The 20076-nt window shown below is 44.2% G+C and overlaps 1 protein-coding gene across 1 annotated transcript in view; it reads right to left on the bottom strand.

The window, feature by feature from the left end:
* Nucleotides 1-20076, bottom strand: part of LOC308290160 (BICD family-like cargo adapter 1) — a gene marked incomplete at both ends in the record, with an annotated part of 39100 nt that overhangs the window by 7188 nt on the left and 11836 nt on the right. The window contains 4 exons of the mRNA XM_080731935.1: nt 5471-5647; nt 9525-9707; nt 12889-13035; nt 15097-15216. Of these exons, the coding sequence (XP_080588061.1) occupies nt 5471-5647; nt 9525-9707; nt 12889-13035; nt 15097-15216 (627 nt within the window). The remainder of the gene's footprint in view (nt 1-5470; nt 5648-9524; nt 9708-12888; nt 13036-15096; nt 15217-20076) is intronic.

Below are 20076 nucleotides of genomic sequence, written 5' to 3'. Positions count from 1 at the left end.
TGATTCAATGATGACAATCTGGGGTAGAAAAGGAAAGTTACATAGTGCAGCTTTAAAGTAAGTCAGCGAGACTCGGATAGATGCGTCATAGATGACTAACATGACATACTGCCCACATGAAGGCTGACATCCACACAGGACCCATCTAAGACACCATTGTCTGATGACTGTCATTGTAGAACTAACAATTAAGCCTGAGTGAGGGCTTAATAATTGTTAGTTCTACCATTGATCGGTTGACTGGTTTGGCTTGTGGATCCAAATGAGTCGCCATGACAACGACTTTTCACAGGCACGACTCTTTTATTTTGTCATGACTACTTTTCACAGGAACACTCTTTGTGTCCAATTAATGAGTATATACAGAAGGAAGGGTACGAGAACACACTGATACCTATCATCTCATCATGTCACACTACAGCGTGACAAAGCAACAGGAGCTACAAGAGGTTGTCTATGGGCGTCATGGGCGACCGCCTGTGGAATGACTTCCCCTCTACTGTCGCTTTTAAACCCCATTAAGACCTGAGGCCGGTTCTACAAATGTCTTCTAAATCCTAACTTGTGTTGCTATAATCAGTGGTTCTCAAACCTTTGAGCGGTGCTAACCGCTACTACATCTGGCTTTGTCTGTTTGTCCCGTGTCCAGTATTGCATGTAACGTCGTTACTGTAACAGAATACTTTTTTGGGTAACGGAGTAACCTAGTTTAGCAATGAAGTAGTTTCGTTATTAGTTACCTTTTCCAAAAAGTAACAGTGTTATTTGGTGCATTTAAGACCTATATTTCTCTGTTCTTTCTGTTGACACAAGCGAAAAAGAATCCATCTAATACATTTACGCTGTCTGGTTTCCAGGCCTGCCTGCATGCAGTGTGTTTTTTTATCGCTTTGTGTGATTTTACCCATTTATTTTAAAAATCACATATTTATGCCAATGTCAATCACTGTAGATTTGTGACACTTGTAAAGTGCTTTAAAGGAGTAGTTCACCCCCAAAATGACTTTTTTTCTATTGATTACTCAGGCCATGGAGAGTAGAGTTCAATAATATTTTTTGGTTTTTGTCACATTCCTAAGACAAAAATGTGATAACAATAAATTTACCCCCATTGATTCCGAATGGTGACCCGTTTCGAAACGGGTCACCATCCGGAATCAATGGGGGTAAATTTACTCAAATCAAAATTTTGTCTTAGGAATGTGACAAAAAACAAAAAATATTATTGAACTCTACTCTCCATGGCCTGAGTAATCAATAGAAAAAAAGTCATTTTGGGGGTGAACTACTCCTTTAAGAATAAAATGTGTTATCGTCATTATTATTCAATGGAAGCCAGCGACATACATCTACAAACTGTCAGACACAGACACTTCACCGGCGACGAGACACTTCGATTGCTTCTTTTCAGCGCTCCGATGACGCAGTGAAGCGTCAATCAATGATTATGTTTTTCTTTCTCCATTTCCACTCTCACGCTCTTTCCTCACGCTCTGTTCCATAAATGGAAGAAAACATATTTTTGCTGTTAGCCAGTTAGTTTTCACTTTGTTGTTTAAACCTTTTCATTTAATCAGTGTTGCTTGTGTGAAGCATACATGGGTAACTGAGCTGGAGGCCCGGAGGCCACATGCGGCCCCCACCTTCCCTTAATGCGGCCCGCAGGTTAATATCGGAATGCTGATATATTATTGATGTCAGCTGTTACAATTCCAAACATGCAAACATGACCCGCTTTAATTACTTCAGCTTGTAGATTGTCTATTTTCAAATAGCCAGATACGTACAGTAGGGAGGAAACGGTTCACAAAATTCACGTTTCCGTTTCGATATTTTGGTGTCGCGGTTTGATACTTTTTCAATACAAAACAATAAACTTGACAGAAATGACCTCCATTTTGTTATTTTATTTGTAAAACTACACATTTTTTGTTTTAACTTTGAACAATACCCAACTTCTAGGGTAGTGGTTCTAGTTCTCAAAGTGGGGTCTGCGGATGTTTGTATATTTATTTCTTTTCGTGACGCGTCACACTGACTAGGGGTTCATGTGGTGATAAATTAAAGTGCGTGTGGTTCAAGGAGTCTAAACAACCGGTGCAGCATTTAGGATGCACAATGCTTTCAGGGTATAGTGTGGAAGCGAGATGTTTGGGCCTTGATAGCGCGGCGGAGCCCGTCATTACTGGGCTACCTGATCTCTACACTCCTGTAAGCACGCACAGATTCCCACACAGCTCACTGCGCCATGTCAAACAAAGGCCCCAATTCAGCTCCTAGGATACAGACGTTAGCGGGATGATCGGGTGTCAGCCCTGCGTACCACAGAGATTTACACCAAATGAAGAGCTTCTGTGTTGTTGTGGCCTATTTGAATGGAGCTTGGCGGGGGAGGAGAGGTGTACACAAGCGGGTTTAGTTACATTGATAAACTCAGGTTGCTAAATCTAAATGGACTGTAAATGCCACAAGCCACCGTTTGGACAATTCCCATTTGTGTATGCTCACTCATGGCCTGGTGTATCCACAAGTTTCCGCGGGAGTTTACTGGAGACTATCAGGACCAAACTTCCGGGTTTAACAGCAGACATACAAGCTCACGTCGCGTCGCAGATGCAACCCGTTGTGAGCTTGTAAATCGGCGGCGGAACCTCGGTGCAGACGTTTGCGCAATGCACTATGGGGCGTAGGAAACTCATGGATAGGCCTGAGGTAAAGGAGGAATGCCTGCGTTTCTACACAGGAAAGCTTAGCACAACAGCATTGTCTGTGTATGAGAGACAGATAGAAAGTTGTTTGTTCTAGACGAGCCCCCCTGAACCAACGCTAGTTTTGGGTCCCATCTTGATTTTGGAGATTCATACATACATAGACCACCGATTAGTTACCACTGTTTTGACTGATATTTTGTCAAAAAAGTACAAAGTTTTCTATTTGATTACGGTTACTTTTTGGGATTTTTTGAGCTTATAAGCAAAATAAATAATTCAAATAACATTTTCATTTGGTAAATATCGCCTGCATAATTGACACTAGAGATGCAGTAAAAAATATATTTCCTCTGCCTCTAGTATGTTCTGAGAAGGGAGAAAAACTGATACCTGAACCTGCTCCTGCAGGTGGTAAACTGGGCGGGAGTGGCTCAGGAGGTAGAGCTGTCTAGAGCACTTTTACTGCCTATGACGAGCGCTCATCACGTGTCGCTCAATGCCACCGCAAGCTCTATTATTTGTTTTTAGTTAGACTATGAAGTAGTTATTTATTTGCCTATCTTGCCTGTATTCTTTTAATGCTGACCCTAGTAGCTGAGCTCCAAGAGTTCCTATGCACTCGTGCAGGTGGCAAATAAAGTCTATTCTATTCTAGTGTCAATGTCCTTGACCAAAATTGCTCACGACGAGCATGTTGGTGCCTTGAATGGTTTCCTCCACCATCGTTGCGATGTTGTCAAGCTACCGTAACATGGAATGAATGTGTGTGAATGGATGAATGTAATGCACATGGCCTTGGATAAAGGCGTGGGACCGTGGGTCATCCCAGTTTTTCCTTCTGAAGAAGACATTGTGTCGAAACGTTAATCTATAATAAAGCCTTGAACCAGTTTTTTACTTCAATTATGAACTAGCCACTTCAATAAACCAGAAGAGTGCCTTGGTTTCTTTTACATTAGTTGCATGTTTTCAGTGCCCCACCAAAGAGCACCTTTGCCATACTTTTTTGGAACTTCCGACCACACAGGCCCTTTCCTTTTTCTGAACACGTCATAGTTTGACACGCACACAGATACGTAACGCACTCCCACACACACACACAATGAGTCAAAGCTGCAACCCTGTGGCAAAGACTGCCCGACAATACAGACCATCATAACGTTTCTCCTTTCTATATAAACCAGGCAGTGGTGGGAAAAGTACTCAAATGTTTTACTTAAGTAAAAGTATCAATACTGCAATATAGAAATACTCAGTAAAAGTCTGGAATCCAAAATGTACTTGAGTAAAAGTAGTGGTATGAAAATGTGCTTTAAGTAACAAAAGATAGGGCTAAAGTGCTTGAGGTGTGTTTTGTAATATAATAAAGATACATTTTATTTGGAGACACCTTTAAAAACACCCAAGGTCGCCGTACAGTACATATAGAAGAAAAAAAAACATTAGTTAAAATAGGAGAAGCATGGATAGAAAACCATGGATATTATCATTTATATCTGCAAATTAAATAGTAACTAAAGTTTAAAAACAAATTAGTGGAGTAAAAGTACAGTATTTGTATCCGAGATGCAGTTGAATAGAAGTAAAAGTATTGCAAATTGGAAAGTACTCCAGTAAAGTACAAATACCTCAAAATTGTACTTAAAGGAGTAGTTCACCCCCAAAATGACTTTTTGGGTGCATTTGGGTCCCCATCCGGAATCAATGGGGCAAATTTACTATAATATATTTTTTTGTCTTATGAATGCGACAAATACAAAAAAGTATTATTGAACTCAAGTCTCCACGGTGTGAGTAATCAATAGAACAAAAGTCATTTTGGAGGTGAACTACCACTTTGTGTAACTGTAAAGGCCACTTTTAACCAAACAGATTTGTGGCCGAATCGGTGGCGGAAAGCGTCTGTTGCCGAACGGGAGCTCATCCGTAGGTTTTCGGCAGCGGGTCGGGAACGTTATCGACGGAAAACTGGAAGACTGGACTTGCTCAGTTTTGTAGAGTCGCCCCTGGACGTCGGTGAATTGTAGCGAGTTGTAATGGACCATTAGTTTGCTCCTGCTGCAGCAAAACCAAGCCTAAATAAGCCAGAGACATTTTCCCGTTGCATATTTTAACTAAATAGCATATTCACAATCTCAACTCTCAATTTCCTCTACTAATCAACTCCAAGGCAACGCTAGTAATAGTGATGTGTGTTGTTTTGGTGAGAGGAGAAGAAATCACCGGACAGGAAGAATCTCCGCTTCTGCTCCCCGGTTGCCAGATTCTGTGAGTTAAACAAGCGACCAGGTCTATGAAAACAAAGCCTAAAGGAGCGTCCAGTTTCACCTATTGAGCTCTATTACATTAGCTATTTTCTAAAAGAATGGTGAAAGCAAGGCCAAATAAGCAACTACAATTCAGAAACATGCCCAAACAAAAGTAACCCACAACTAGCAACATTATAGGAAAACAGGATCAAAGTCGCTTGTAACGAGTCGATATGGCAACACAGTGCGCATGCGCAAAACTGTACAGTAATTACAGTCGGCATACAGTCGGCTGGAAAATTCAATGTGCTTAGTTTTTTGCAGTTCTTTGCAGTTCTTTGCAGTCTGTGAACAGTTTGAACAAGTCTCCTGTAGTATTTTCGGTGTGGAGGCACCTTTAGTTACTTTACACCACTGAAACCAGGTCAGGAGTGTTGCGAGAGCATCTTCTCCTCTCACCTACTTTACTTCCTGTTGCTCTGGGGGTTTCTGTGCCAAAAGCTCTCTCACCTGAGGAGGACAGCAGCGCTTCTGGGCCAGATGTTGAGCCACTCCCTTTAGACGCTGCAACATGGCTGCCAGGTCTTCCTGCTCGGCCCCCACCTCGGAACCCTGGCCCGGGCCGCTGGCTTCCTCCTGGGCCAGGGGCAGGAGCAACTGGAGGACGCAGCGCACGTCTTCTGTCATCTAAAGTAACCCAGGACATATCCATGCTTATTATTATTATCATTGGCTGACTTCAAAATGTCAAGCTGGCATAGTTTAACTCCTTGAACACCCTGGTAGTACAGTACTGTATGTAGCAGTGGTTCTCAAAGTGGATTCCAGAGACTTTGTGGGTTCTAAATTGACCCATACAAGTCTGTAACTGACAGAGTGTACAAATGGACGGGTCCATTTGGTTCCATTTGTATACTGTCAGAGTTAAGGGGAGACCATGACATGTAAAAGTTTGAGAAACACTGGGGTGTAGCATCCTCTGCCACCCGCCCCTCCTTTCTCTGTAAATATTTTGATGCTACAGAGTTTGCACTGATTAATTGAGTACAATGGACCACGTTGGAAACAAGCCTTTGTGTTATCCTATTTTAGAATAACCCTTTGACTGCAATACCTGTACTGTTAACAAACCTGCTAATAAAGATTTCAAATCAATCAATCGAAAACATCAGTGATTCTCAACCTTTTTCCATTTCAAGGACCACAGTTTTGTATGCAATTCAAAAGTAGCAAAAGTAGCAGATCTACAAGCTTAATGTGAGCTTGTAGATCTGCTATTTTTGATACTTTTGTTTGATGGTGCTGCAGTGTAGTATGATAAGTACTGTACTGTAGGGCATTCATTTACAAACAACAAACAAACAGAAAAGGTTGAAATATGGAAATAAGAGCTTTCTGCCCGACAGCAACAATATGCTGTTACTGTACAAGGTTTCTGTCCGACAGCAATGACATACATTCAGGCATTGAACTTGTATGAGGAATAAACAAATAGTCGCTGGCAGGCAACAATGAAACCTATTCTTCTCCATATTCAATACGTTTTCGTTTTTTTTTCATCAATGCCCTACTTGATCAATCATACCAAAACCACACGAAAGCGTCAAAAGTATCAGATCTGCTACTTTTGCTATTTAAAAAAAATGGAATCCTGAAAAGTAACAGTTTTGGTCGGACATTATGAGGTTTCTACCCAAGGCAAAGTGATTTATAGCACCATACTGAATACACATCAAGTGAATACACATGACGTTTGTCCTACAAGGACAGCTAGAGTTTCACTCCTCTTCTCGCCACGGTTTTCAAACCATTCCTGAGGAAATGGGTCAGGAGGACAGTCAGCCTTCCCCTCTCAACTTACAACATTTTCTCTTGAAACTCAACACTTCACCAACGGTGGTGGAAAGTAATTTAAAGCGGCACTATGTAACTTTCCTTTTTTTATAAATTGAATGTCAATTTGTCCAAACTGTATGGTACACTATGTTCATACAACATTATACAATTGGTGGGTGGTTGCATTTTGTCTCCCTGCTCTTCCATTGAGACAGGTCACGTCTCACCCATAGACACAGGATCTGACACACATCTTGACCTGATGGTCAGGATTCTATTTATCAACCTGAGCAAGCAGGCCGGCTCTATTAGCTCAATGGTAGACATTTCAGCACCGGAAAACGGGTCGAAGAGGAAAGTTACACAGTGCAGCCAGGGGCGTCACAAGGGGGGGGGGGGGGAGTGGGACTGAGTTACTGGGGCCCAAGGAGGAGGGGCCTTAATTATTTTATACTTTAGCTATTGAAAAATAGCAGATATACAAGCTCACAGCGCGGCACCGAGTGCCGCGCTGCGAGCTTGTAGATCTGCTATTTTTGAAAAGTCATGAAAATGTGTGCAAATCTTTGAATCAGGTAAATGTAATTTTTAAGCGAACATTTGTAACTCAAATTTTGCTTGGGGAGGGGGTCATAGAAACATACGTTTTTCAAAAAACCTTAGAAGGATTTGAAATATTCAACGACAAATTTTCACGATTTTTCCCAAAAAATAGCAGATCTGCAAGCTTGCAGAGCTTGCCGCGCTGTGAGCTTGTATATCTGCTATTTTTCAATACTTAAAGCACCCAGGGCCCAGAATTTGGTGCGACACCCCTGAGTGCAGCACTGCTTCCACTCGGTTCCAGTAGACAGCCTGCACACAATGCGCACGCAAGCATGTACACACGCACACACTGTGTTGAACTTTATTTAACTTCCTGTAGTCAAATACTGTATATCCCATTATTATTACCGATCTTATGATAAGAGAACAAAGGATTTTTGACTGAGTACATTTTCATGTGCCAAATGATTTCAGCAGCTGTGCGCCTCTATCCCTCCACGAGCGACAGCGGTTCGCATCAACACATCAAGTATACCGAGAAACAACAGGCGCGACGAGGAAATATTCTAACAATGTGGGATAAGACAAACAGGAAATGCACTGAATGACTCATGGGCGCAGTTAATACATCACACCTTCCTGCCTGAAACACAACAATAAAAGGCTGGTGTCGCGCAAAACCAGAAATAGCAAATCTACAAGCCCACAACAAGTCGCGGGCCCGACACGTTGTGGGCTTGTAGAGCGACCATTTCTGGTGTGCGACACCCTGTGCACTCCCGAAACTGTCGCTTTAAGAGACAGCCGAAAAAAGTGTTGGTTCTTTTGATTCTCTTCTCTCTTCCACAGCAGCCCACAGAATTGGCTTTGACCAATAATGTTCCTCTGTGGGTTCTTCATGACAAAAGCTGAACATTCACACCTTTACTTAGGAGTAGTAATAGTGTGTTCCACTGCTCACACTGTCATGGAAGTCAGGTTTTTCTTCGGCCCGGACAGTGGGTGTCGTTTTGCATTATGTTTTTAATCTCTCATTATTGCTTGGCTTTCGTCGATTTTCATAATTCTTTCCATTATTTAGATATTGTATACATGTGAATCATTGTGGGCAAGACTAAGATAGAATCTGTTTAAAAAAAATAAAAAAAATAATTACAATTATGGGCATTTAGCAGAAATTAATCACATACATCAAATGCAGAGAAGACAGTGTAGTTAGTGGCTCAGTAAACTAGGATCACAGGTAAACTAGGAACTTAGCATCGCATCGCTCTACTGTAAACAATGTACTATCGAAATAATAATCTGTACATTGAAACCATAGGATACCAGGCAGGTAAACAATGAACCTGTTTAGAAGAAACATCTAAACAACAAGCCTAGGTAAGAATATGTGAAACACAGCACCAAGATGTTTGAAGCAGGTGTTTTTGTTTGTCCTGGTTATCTGGTTCAAAATCTTCATATCGTCACAAGGCCTCGTAATCTAAGACAGGTGTACTTGATATGAGGAGTGCTGTATTGTTTGAGTATTGTTTGGGTACACCCAGGAGTAGGATAGTTTGTTTTGGGTGTTTTGGATTACACAAAATGTTCACATACATCTGATATATAATGATTATAACTTTGTTTTGGCAAGTATTTTGTTGACCATCAATCTTTTAACCATCTTATGAAGCAGAGCTTGCGTCTCAGAAGTACAAAGCAGCTGCCAAGTGCTTCCTACTAGCCTCTTTCGACCACTGTGATTTTACAGAGCTTCTGTCTCCCAGTAACGTAGCCGTGTATGGAGGTTTCTGAGCACTGGCAACATTTGACAGACAGGAGCTCCAACGAAATGTCATTTCCAGCAGCACCTTTAAGTTATTTCTAGAGTTAGAGCCACAAGTGTGTGATGATGTCACACACTTTACGTTCTACGAATCCAAGTACGCCTCTTGTCTCAAACTACTGGATGAAATGAAGGACAACCTTCTAACCTTCTACTAAAGGTATTTTTTATTACCACAGGGATACAAAATACAGTTTGAGCTGGATCCACCTGCTCCTTGCTGTGTGTGTGTCTATATTGTTTTTAAGAGTGTCTTAGTGTACCTGCTCAGGGGTTACCGCCATGCTGGCTTGTGACTAGTCATGGACACGCTTGTCCGTGTACGGACATATTGATGACCCCGGTCTGTACCTGCTGGTTGCTGTGTGTCAGAGAGCTTCCGTCCAGGCTCCTCTCCATCTCAGACAGCAGGGAGGTGTCTGTGTGGCTCCTGGCCTGGAGGAGAGACGTCTCCTCCATCAGCTCCTCCACCTGCTGCTGCAGCTGCTGGGAGCGTCCGCGTGCCGCCTCCACCTGCTGCCACGCCTCCGCTAGCTGGACACACACATACACATTACACGCGCACACACACACACACACACACACACACACACACACACACACACACACACACACACACACACACACACACACACACACACACACACACACACACACACACACACACAAACAGTGTTTAGTTAGCATACAAAAAGATACAGGATAACTTTCGTATGAATTCCCTGCAATCTGCTAATTTTATTTAGCAGAATTCCTTGGGCTAAAAATGGACCCTACAAAACTGTGAAAAGTGATGACTCATCACTAAACCATACTAAACCATAGTTTAGTAGGGTCCATTTTTAGCCCAAGGAATGTTTTTCGTGCAAAACAAATGCTTGCAATGGATTCAGAATCATGAAAAAACCCTAGTTTGACCCCTCACATCCTACCTAAAGAAGATATTTTGGGGGGGTCTTTTTTCCCTGTATAGTAAGTGAATTAGAGCCACCAGATCCCATGGGAAAAGTGCTTGGATCCATAACATTTTTGAGGTGCTATAAGTGATATTGTTTTATTAAATCAAAATGTTTTTTGTTGCTATAGATAGAGTAGGGTCTCCCAATCTCTCCAGCTATTTCGTAAACAGATTTTTTTTTTCAGGTGGGTCATCGATCTCTACTTCTAAGATCTGAGTACTTAGGTGTTCCAGCAACTAATGTCAACTCGTGGGAACGAATGTCTTTTAGAGAGGCCTCCTAAACCTCAGTTTAAAACATTAGCCGGTATCCAGTGAGAGCGAAATAATCCTGACATGCTGGATTCCAGCTGGCAGCATGACATGAAAGTGGCCCGTCAGAACGCGTGGAATTCACAATTTACAAAGACACAGGGATGAGGTGATTGTTTAGCAATGTTCTGCACAATCCCACCGAAACCCAGTCAGCCAGACTGGGGAGTGGAAAAGCCCTCTGTTGTTGTCGAAGCCCATTCATTCCTGCACAGCTACTACACCATGCAGTTTGGTTACTACTGCAGTTTGTTCCGACAACTACAGTGCACCATGCAGTTTGGCTACTACTGCAATGCATGAGCATCTGAGAGCCTTTCAAACAAAATGTGACTGAAGCCATTAGATGAATGGAGGGAAAGAGAGAGATAGGGAGAGGGGAGAAGTGTGGGGGGGGGGGGGGAGTGGGGATGGGTGCGCACATGTGCACATATTTTGCATTTATGAAGAATTTAAAAGCACAACAACTCAAAGCAGTCTCCGATGGAAACTACCTATTTGCAACCCCGGGCTCCCATGATTCAACTAAACAGCCTCTCGACACTTCCCACAAAGACTCCTTGGTTTTTTATTTCAACAACAGTTTGGCTCTGTTTGATAAGCAGGGGCAGGTCACTCCACAAGGAGATCGCTGAAAAAGGAGAAAACAAATACCAGGTGTTCTGATTGAGATTATTTATGTTCCAGTTGATCCAGGAGGTGGCGCTGTACTAACCCTTCTGGGAACTCACAATCAGGGACGTGCAGAGAATGTTAGGCAGGGGCTGAAATTTCTAAAAGGGGCTTTTGGTGAAAATATTGAAAATAGAAGACCTCCAAACTCACGCGTCGTGCTGTGAGCTTGGAGGTCGGATATTTTCGATGCTTGATTTCAGGGGGCAATTCTTTCAACATGAGATGCTGCATTCAAGTTCAGGAGAGTTTGGACAAGGCAATTCTCTTGAATGCTGCCTTCAGGTATGGCATGGAAAGAGGGCATTTGCATGTCTTACACCATCGTAAAAACTGAATTTGTGGTCTGGAGAGGGCACTTTTTACAGACGGATAAAAGGGCAGGGGCTCAAGCCTCCTTTGATGTCTATGTGTGCACGTGCCTGCTCACAACTTCAACTTTCAATTAACGTAAAGAATTGTGAAAACAGCAGATCTACAGAACTTCATGGTCTCTGGAAAGTTACTGGTTCTGGAAGGTTCTGGGTTAAACCTTAAAGGTCCTACACCATGCATTTAAAAATAATTTATATAACACTGTTTGTGTCCCAAAAACGTTTTTGAAAAGGTTTGAGGCTAAATTACCACTCCTGAATACAGAGCCCCTGTCATTTCTGCCTGGCTTTCAGAGCATTTTCAGCTGCAGTACCACCTTGTCCTGAGTGGGAGGACTGCGCTATTGAGCCAGTTTTGGCCCCACACTCCTCCCCACCTCCTGCTCAGCAGGCCTGCCCACCCCTCCCCAACCCTCTCCCAGCTCCTCCTGCCTCCTTCTCAGGCCTGCCCACCCCTCCCCAACCCTCTCCCAGCTCCTCCTGCCTCCTTCTCAGGCCTTGTGACATCACAAATCTGACATTTCACAATCAGGACCGTTCTGAGACATGCTAACATAGATCTGCCCATAAACTGAGAAAGACACAATGGTCAGAAATAGGACTTTGTGAGGATAGAAGTTGCTGGTGGGACACCAAGAAAATACATAAAAATTGGAAAAATGAAAATTCATGGTGTAGTCCCTTTAAGAGTGGAAAAGAGCTTTTAGAATCCACTTGGGATTGTTTGTGGTCATGTTCAGAGGTGGACGAAGTACTCAACCACAGTACTTGAGTAAGAGTACAGATAAAATCTACTCCACTAAGTAGGAAAGCTATGAGGGACTCGCTGTCAGGCTGACAACGAGTCGCAGGTTTGATTCCCGAACCTGGCAACCTTTGCTGCGTGTCACTCCCCCTTTCTCTGTACCTTTTTCCTGTCAAGCAACTTAATTGTCTGGGTGTTCACAAAAGCCAAAGTAGACGTTAAAATGACCCCAAACATGTTTGAAAGTGAAATATACCTTTAAACACCTACTAGACTCAGTAAATCGGAACTGAAATGGCTCTGAACTCTGAGAAGTACTGTATGTGCAGTGACTAATATCATCCTCCCTGCCCGGCTTTCCTCCCCGCGAACACGGGCCAGAGCGGTGGTTTTAGAACCCTTAGATTCCGTGGTGGTGGGCAGGCACTCATGTGTCTACAAGCTGACACATGAGCATTGTGAGCTTGTAGAGTGACTATTTTTGGGGCCTGCCAATGAGCTCCCTGTCGGCAACAGACGCTTTCCGCCGCCTTCCGCCACCGATTTGTGGCCGAATCGGTTTGGTTAAAAGTGCACTTTAGTGTGAAGCCTGCTATCAGACTGGTACAGTGTGTTAGTGTGAAGCCTGTTACCAGACAAGTACTGTGTGTGTACCTGTTGGCTGTGCTGCTGGCTGCTGTGCTTGGTCAGATCCAGGGTGTTGTGCACAGCGGCCAGACTGTCCCGCAGCTCCATGTTCTCCTGACTCACAGTCTGTAGCCTCTCCTCCAACACCTGCTCCTTCTGTGTGAGACGCACCACCTGCACACACACACACACACACACACACACACACACACACGTGCACATGCACACACACACACACACACACACACACACACACACACACACACACACACACACACACACACAAACACACAAACGCACACACACACACACACACACACACACACACACACACACACACACACACACACACACACACACACACACACACACACACACACACACACACACATTTAACAGAGGCTCTTAATCCAGGAGACTTGACAAGGTAATACATCAAATGCATAGTGTCTAGACTAGAGTAATCTAGGATCATACTGTAGGTCTACCAAGAACATATAGCATCAGTCTTAACATTATAATATAACAAATAATAATAAACAGTGGCGTATAAAGTACTTAAAAGCCACATTTGAGTAAAAGCACAGATATCTTAGAGATATGTTTTACTGTAGTAAATTAAAGCCATCCATAAGAAAATCACTTAGGTCACTACGTGTTCAGAAAAGTAGCAAAAAAAGTAAAAGTAAAACATGAATTTATGCACTGATGATGATAGTGCTGTCAAGCAAGTCTATGAAGCTACAATTGTGGCACGTTGTGAGCTTGCACTGCTGCTTACTGAGTATGACACACCTGAACGCAACAAAAGATAACTGAGACTTCCAGTGTCCTTGCCCCGGGGTGGCATGTTGAAAACATGTGGCGTACAGTATTATTGTTTAACTCCCTGGTCCACGGGGGGTGCATTCAGCGTGTTCCTATGAAATGCCGTTGCCGTGGCTACACTGTGGGAACCACAAGTCCAGTCAGCGGTGGCGGACTCTGCGTGGGCCGGTGGTTCGAATCCACCGGCCGTGCATCCGGTTAAGCCTTTGTCGAAGCGTCAATACAAACATAATCGACCCACTATTTATCACTGCACGGACGACCCGTCGGCAGGAAGTGTTGGGGCGGGAGGAGGAGGACGGCGAAGGCTGTATACGTCCTCGTAGCACGTGAGCCAGTAGGATGCAACAACAGCAGTGACAACTCAGAAATGTGTGTGGGGAGGAATGGATTGGCATAAGGACTAAAACGAGAAGATGGGGTAAAAAGAGAAAGAAATGTAAAAGTAAGGTACAGATACTCAAAAACATTTACTTAAGTACAGTACTCGAGTAAATGTTCTCCGTGCACCAGTGGCCAGCGTTCATTAACCAGGCACAGGGCATTATAAACAGCCACTACCTCTTTTGTCATGACTACTTTTCACCGGAACACTCTTTGTGTAAAAACCAACCAACTCCAATTAATGAGTACAGAAGGAAGGGTGCAAGAACACCGCCGATGCCCATCATCTCATCATGTCACACTGTAGCGTGACAAAGCAACAGGAGCTATAAGAGGTGGGCGTCATCATCCACTGGGCCTTCTGCTCTGCCCGCTCCAAGTCTGTGGAAGGACTTCCCCGAGTCTACTGTCGCTTTTAAACCCCATTAAGACATGAGGCCGGTTCTACAAATGTCTTCTAAAACCTTTTCATGCCAAGGACCCGTAAACTGATATATGCTTGGCCGTGGACCCCCATCTGAAAATGTTTTGTGCCAGGCATACAGAATATCTCAAAAATATTAAAATATTACACAAGACCACTCAAAACAAGGATTTATTATACAGAAATGTCAACCTTCTGAAGTCTGCATCTGCATGCTTTTTTTACACAATATTCAAAAAATGTTTAGATGGCTCTGTGTAATATTAATCATTATTTTTGAGAACCACTTAAAAAACAAAAAAACAAAAAACTAAATTACACAGATGCTTTTGATGTTTTAAAACAGTGGTTCTCAAAGTGGATTCCAGGTTCCTTTTAGGGGGGGTCTAAATTGAGTCTGTAACTCTGACAGTGTATAAATGGAACCAAATGAACCCTAAATTGAGTCTGTAACTACTGACAGTGTACAAATGGAACCAAATGAACCCTAACAGGTTCATTTAGTTCCATTCGTACACTGTCAGAGTCATGGGGGGACCTTGAAATTTGAACGTTTGAGAAACACTGTTTTAATGGGTTAAAGTGTTATTTTTCTGTACCTGCTCCCTCATGGCACTGATGAGCTCCTCGTCCTGGGGTCTGCTGTGGTTGCCTCTCTGTCGCAGCTCCTCTTTTAGGGTTTGCAGCTCAGCGGACATGGCCCTCTGGACCTCCATGGCCTGCCCACACACACACACACACACACACACACGCACACACACACACACACACACACACACACACACACAACTTGAGTTTATGGGTAGCACCACGGGTTGAACACATCCTGAGTTATACCTTGTTGCATGCGGGTTTCGCACACCCTCCCAAAAGCGCGTCGCCTGAGATCTAGATCTGCTATTTTGGGGGCAAAACCAGCACGCAACAAAGTCTAAATCGGGGGGCATGGGGATGAAGGCTAAGGGGTTTTGTTCTTTGCAGGAGATGTTATTTCTTAATTTAGAGGCAAGGGTTTCATAGGGATCTGTGGTGGGCACAGAAAAAAAGACAAATCAGCCAGGAATTAAACTGTGAGCCGGACCATGGGATTCTCATCATACGCTGGTTTCAGTTCGCTGTCCCACTGCTCATAGCCGAAGGCATGAGGATTAAGAGTAAAACCCCAAAACCTAAAAATAGCAAGGAGTTATACCGACATGAGACGGACATGAACGATACCAGGCGGAGATGAGAAAAAGTAAATATGTTACCCAACTGATACAGCTTGGAGATCAGATGTCTAGAATTGAATTGTGTGGGAGGCTTGCTGTGCAGCCAATGGCCATGCAGACGAAATGGGAAAACGGAAGCTTAATTTAGACACCATGGCACGGCAGGTTTTCGCCTGCTGACAGTAAAGGATTTTCAAGCTAACACCCCATCGCATCCGGCCTTATCCTCATCTGGTCTCGCTATTTTGTGAAAATGTTCACGGTTTTTCACAAATGTTATCACATTTTATAAATAGTGAAAATAGCTAATCTCCATAGGGCATAAAAGGGACAAGGGCAGACATACAGAAAAAAACATCTCTATATATGGGCACAAACGTAACCTGGCAGGTACAACGTAACCTGACTCCGCCAGATGGTGGTGTATTGAGTTCCTAATACACAGCCTCTATCTGGAACCGTTCAGAGATTGGTGCTACACCGCGCAGCACCCGGTTCGAACCAATCAGCGGCAGCTAAGGGGCGGGATCTGAGTGAGGCCGGGTGTGACGCGATAGAGAAGCGCCTGTTGTTGTTGCACTGTAGTTCTTTCACTATTCAACTTTGCCGCTACCACGAAAATTCTGTGCTGCTGCAAGCCTCTTTTTTTCAAAAGCACTTCACGTCGCGGTCCGCCTCAAAAAAAGATGATCGCATTTAGTGTTTGCGTTCCTGCCGGCGCAGCTACTATACGTCATGCAGACAGACACGTCAATATGAGTGGTTGGAGTTAGCACGCCCAGACTCTGATAGACAGACGGTCCCATACCATCCAATCACCTGTCAAATAGCTTGAACAAAGGGACAGAGGGCGGAGTCAGGTTGGTGACAAAGCCCCCCCGCTTCAGAGACCTCTAGTATTCACTACTTGTTGTATGACAAGGTATATAGGCTTAAGCATGTCAGCCTCCTAAAGGAGATTGAATGTGTTATACATTCAACCACTGTGCGTGGGGACCTTTGGTGTGCCCCTGAGAAGGCTCAAGTGTGCCCCTTGAAACTGCTTGTAAGGAGGAGGCTAATTATGCCTACCTTGCGCAATCAGGGAGAGCAGTTAAGAGGTTAAGAGTATCACTCAGGGACACTTTGACACAAACTGTATACTGGGCATGCTGTGACATCTAGCTGGTGACCTTCTTTCTGATCAGCAGACAGCCTCTCTCTAGTCTAGTCTACCCACCCAGCTACAAGCAGCCTCTCTAGTCTACTCTACCAACTCAGCTACAACCAGCCCTGAACAACAATAACAGCCATGCTCTGTGTACCATGATTTAATTAACAGGACTCATTAGTGCTGTTCATGAACACACTGTACTTGTTTTTCATCCATTTCACAAAGTTCACCCCCCCCCCCCCTCCTCCTCCAACAACAAATAAGTGTAAACAAACAAAGGGTCCAGAATGTCTTTCTCAAAGTGGGGTCCGGGCCGGGACCCCCAAGGGTTCTTTATAGCCCCTTTTCGACTGCAGCTTTAGCACCACACCACACCGCACTACATAAAAATATCGACATTTTCCATTACACAAAAGTACCCCTATCGGCAAGAAACAAATTGACCCTTTTAACGAGAGAGGGCGAGATCATTAACGACCTACAACCGGGTCGCGACGTGGTCGGTAGTTTTCAGCGACCGGGTCGCAAAATCGAGCGACCGGGTCGCTAAATGGAGCGACCGGGTCGCTAAATCACCGACCGCGGCACTAAAGCGACCGACCGGGTCGCTAAATGGAGCGGCCGGGTCGCTAAATCACCGACCGCGGCACTAAAGCAAGCGACCGGGTCGCTAAATCGACCGACTGGGACGCTAATTCCATCGACCGGGACGCTAATTCCACCGACTGGGACGCTAATCCAGCGACCGGGTAGGTAAATCCACCGACCGGTGGTCGCTTCCACCGACATACTAACCCTAACCCTAACCCTAAACCTAACCTCAGTAACCTTACCTCAGTTAGGCTAACCTGCCACGCAACCTGCCGACCGTTACCTCAGTTAGGCTAACCTGCCACGCAACCTCCCGACCGGGTCGCTAAATCACCGACCGCGTCGCTAAATCACCGACCGCGTCGCTAAAGCGAGCGACCGGGTCGCTAAATCGACCGACTGGGGGCGCAAAATCTTCCGACCGGGTCGCTAAATCTACCGACCTAAAACTGCAGGCAGGTCGGTAGATTTAGCGACCGGGTCGGTCGATTTAGCGGCGCGGTCGGTGATTTAGCGACCCGGTCTCTCGATTTAGCGACCCGGTCGCTGAAAACTACCGACCACGTCGCGACCCGGTTGTAGGTCGTTAAATGATCTCGCTCCTACTGCTTTTAACTGTGATTATAATACAATATAAATGTATATTACAACCATCTTAGATTATAATACACTATAATGGATTATAACTGTGATTATAATACACTATAAAGTATTAATGTATTATTATGATAATTATAATACACTATAATAGATTATAATAGTGGTTATAACACAATAGAATCTATTATCATGTATTACAACTATATCCTGGTGGTCTAAATGAAAAGACAGTGAGTGATCAATCATTATTAAGTGTTTGGCCCTGTTTGGCCTAGCTCAGGCCGACTCTAGATTGGATACTTTTTAGTACCACGTTTAGTACCACTTTCACACCACTCTACCCAGGTCCTTGTAGTGGAAAACCTGTCACAAGTGGGTGGTGTGGTGCTGGGCCAGTGGAAAAGGGGCTTAAGTGGTACCAGCTGAGTCCCCCAGGAAAATTCATCCTAATCTTATTTCAAACTTTGGCTATTCCAAAACAGCAGATATACAAGCTTGTAGATGGGTTAGGGTGCCTCTGTGCCAGTTCTGTAACCATAGTGGACCAGGACCTTCCCAGCCAGGAGGACCCTTGGTTCCCCTTACTCAGCAGTTTGGCGGGCCCCTGTCAGCTCACATCAGAGCCACACAATACAAGATGAAAGAGACCCCCCCCCCCCCCCCCCACACACACACACACACACACACACACACACACACACACACACGCCGCTCCCCTCCGCAACAGACGGAGCAAAGAGGACCTCTTGGACTTGGCAGTGACATCATCATCCTGCTACGTTTGACAACAACACAGAAGCAGCAGCAGGGTGTGTGTGTGTGTGTGTGTGTGTGTGTGTGTGTGTGTGTGTGTGTGTGTGTGTGCGTGTGCGTGTGCGTGTGCGTGTGGATGGGTGTTTGTTTAGAGACGCTCCCATCCAGCCCCACATCTCCCCGCCTCCGACTTGTCAACATAAATAAACCCTCTCATCCACGACAGAGGAGGAGCAGAGGGAGGGTAAAAAACACTCTGAATTTTACTGTGTAGACCCCCCCACCCCACCCCACCCCTGCATGGGCCTTCCCCACGCTGTGGCATCCGACAGCTGACTGCCCAAGCTACAGGACGGTCCTCTGGGGAGTGATCGGAGAATGGGACAAAGCGCCGGTTGTTTCCCCCCGGGGATGTTTGGGGGCGTGAGGGAAACTTCAAAGGGATTCAAATGAAAGATTTATAATGTGCGTGGTTCATATATCTGTCCTTTCTCTTGTGCCCGTGAGCGACATGACGCTCTTCTAGAGGGGGCAGAGGTCGTGGGGGGCCGGCCTCGCCGGGCATCTCCGTTTACAGGAAGCTCAGCGTGAGACAGGTGTCACGGTCAGTGGTGTAACTAAGTACATTTACAGTTAGGGCTGTCACAATTATTACATAATTGTCTAATCGCAATTATTTGAGGTGATCGCGATTATTTTGCATAATCGTCATAATCGTTTCCATGTTGAGAAATGTTAATATAGTTTCAAACACTTTTAAAAAGTAGTGGAAATAGCAGATCCACAAGCTCACAACGTGTCGCATCGCGACGCGTTGTGAGCTTGTAGATCGGCTATTTCCACTATCAATGTTATTTTTTAAGTATAAAGTTGTAAAATATGCCTGTCATTTCTTTGTATATTTGTCATATCTACCATGTGCAACTTCAAAGCCTGCAAGCCAAACAAAAATGTAATTGTCAACGAAAAAACACAATTAAATCGTTAATCGCAATTATTTGAGCGGCAATTAATCGTCATGTAAAATGTCATATCATGACAGCCCTATTTACAGTACGTTTTCAGAACTATTACTTCTACTCCACTACATCTCGGATCCAAATGTTGTACTTTTACTCCAATACATTTATTTGAAAAATGTTGTTACTAGTTACTTTGCAGACATTAAGGATTATGGGCTATTATGAAACATACACTAATCCACTTTAGCCCTATTTTATACCTTGGCAATTCGAAAATAGTCCATCTACAAGCTCACAATGTGTTGTGAG

The sequence above is a fragment of the Nannobrachium achirus genome (genome assembly GCF_963921795.1).
Source record: "Nannobrachium achirus genome assembly, chromosome: 8".
In the NCBI taxonomy this organism is placed as follows: domain Eukaryota; kingdom Metazoa; phylum Chordata; class Actinopteri; order Myctophiformes; family Myctophidae; genus Nannobrachium; species Nannobrachium achirus.
The sequence above is the reverse complement of the archived record's forward strand: the minus strand, read 5'-3'. Positions and strand labels throughout refer to the sequence as shown.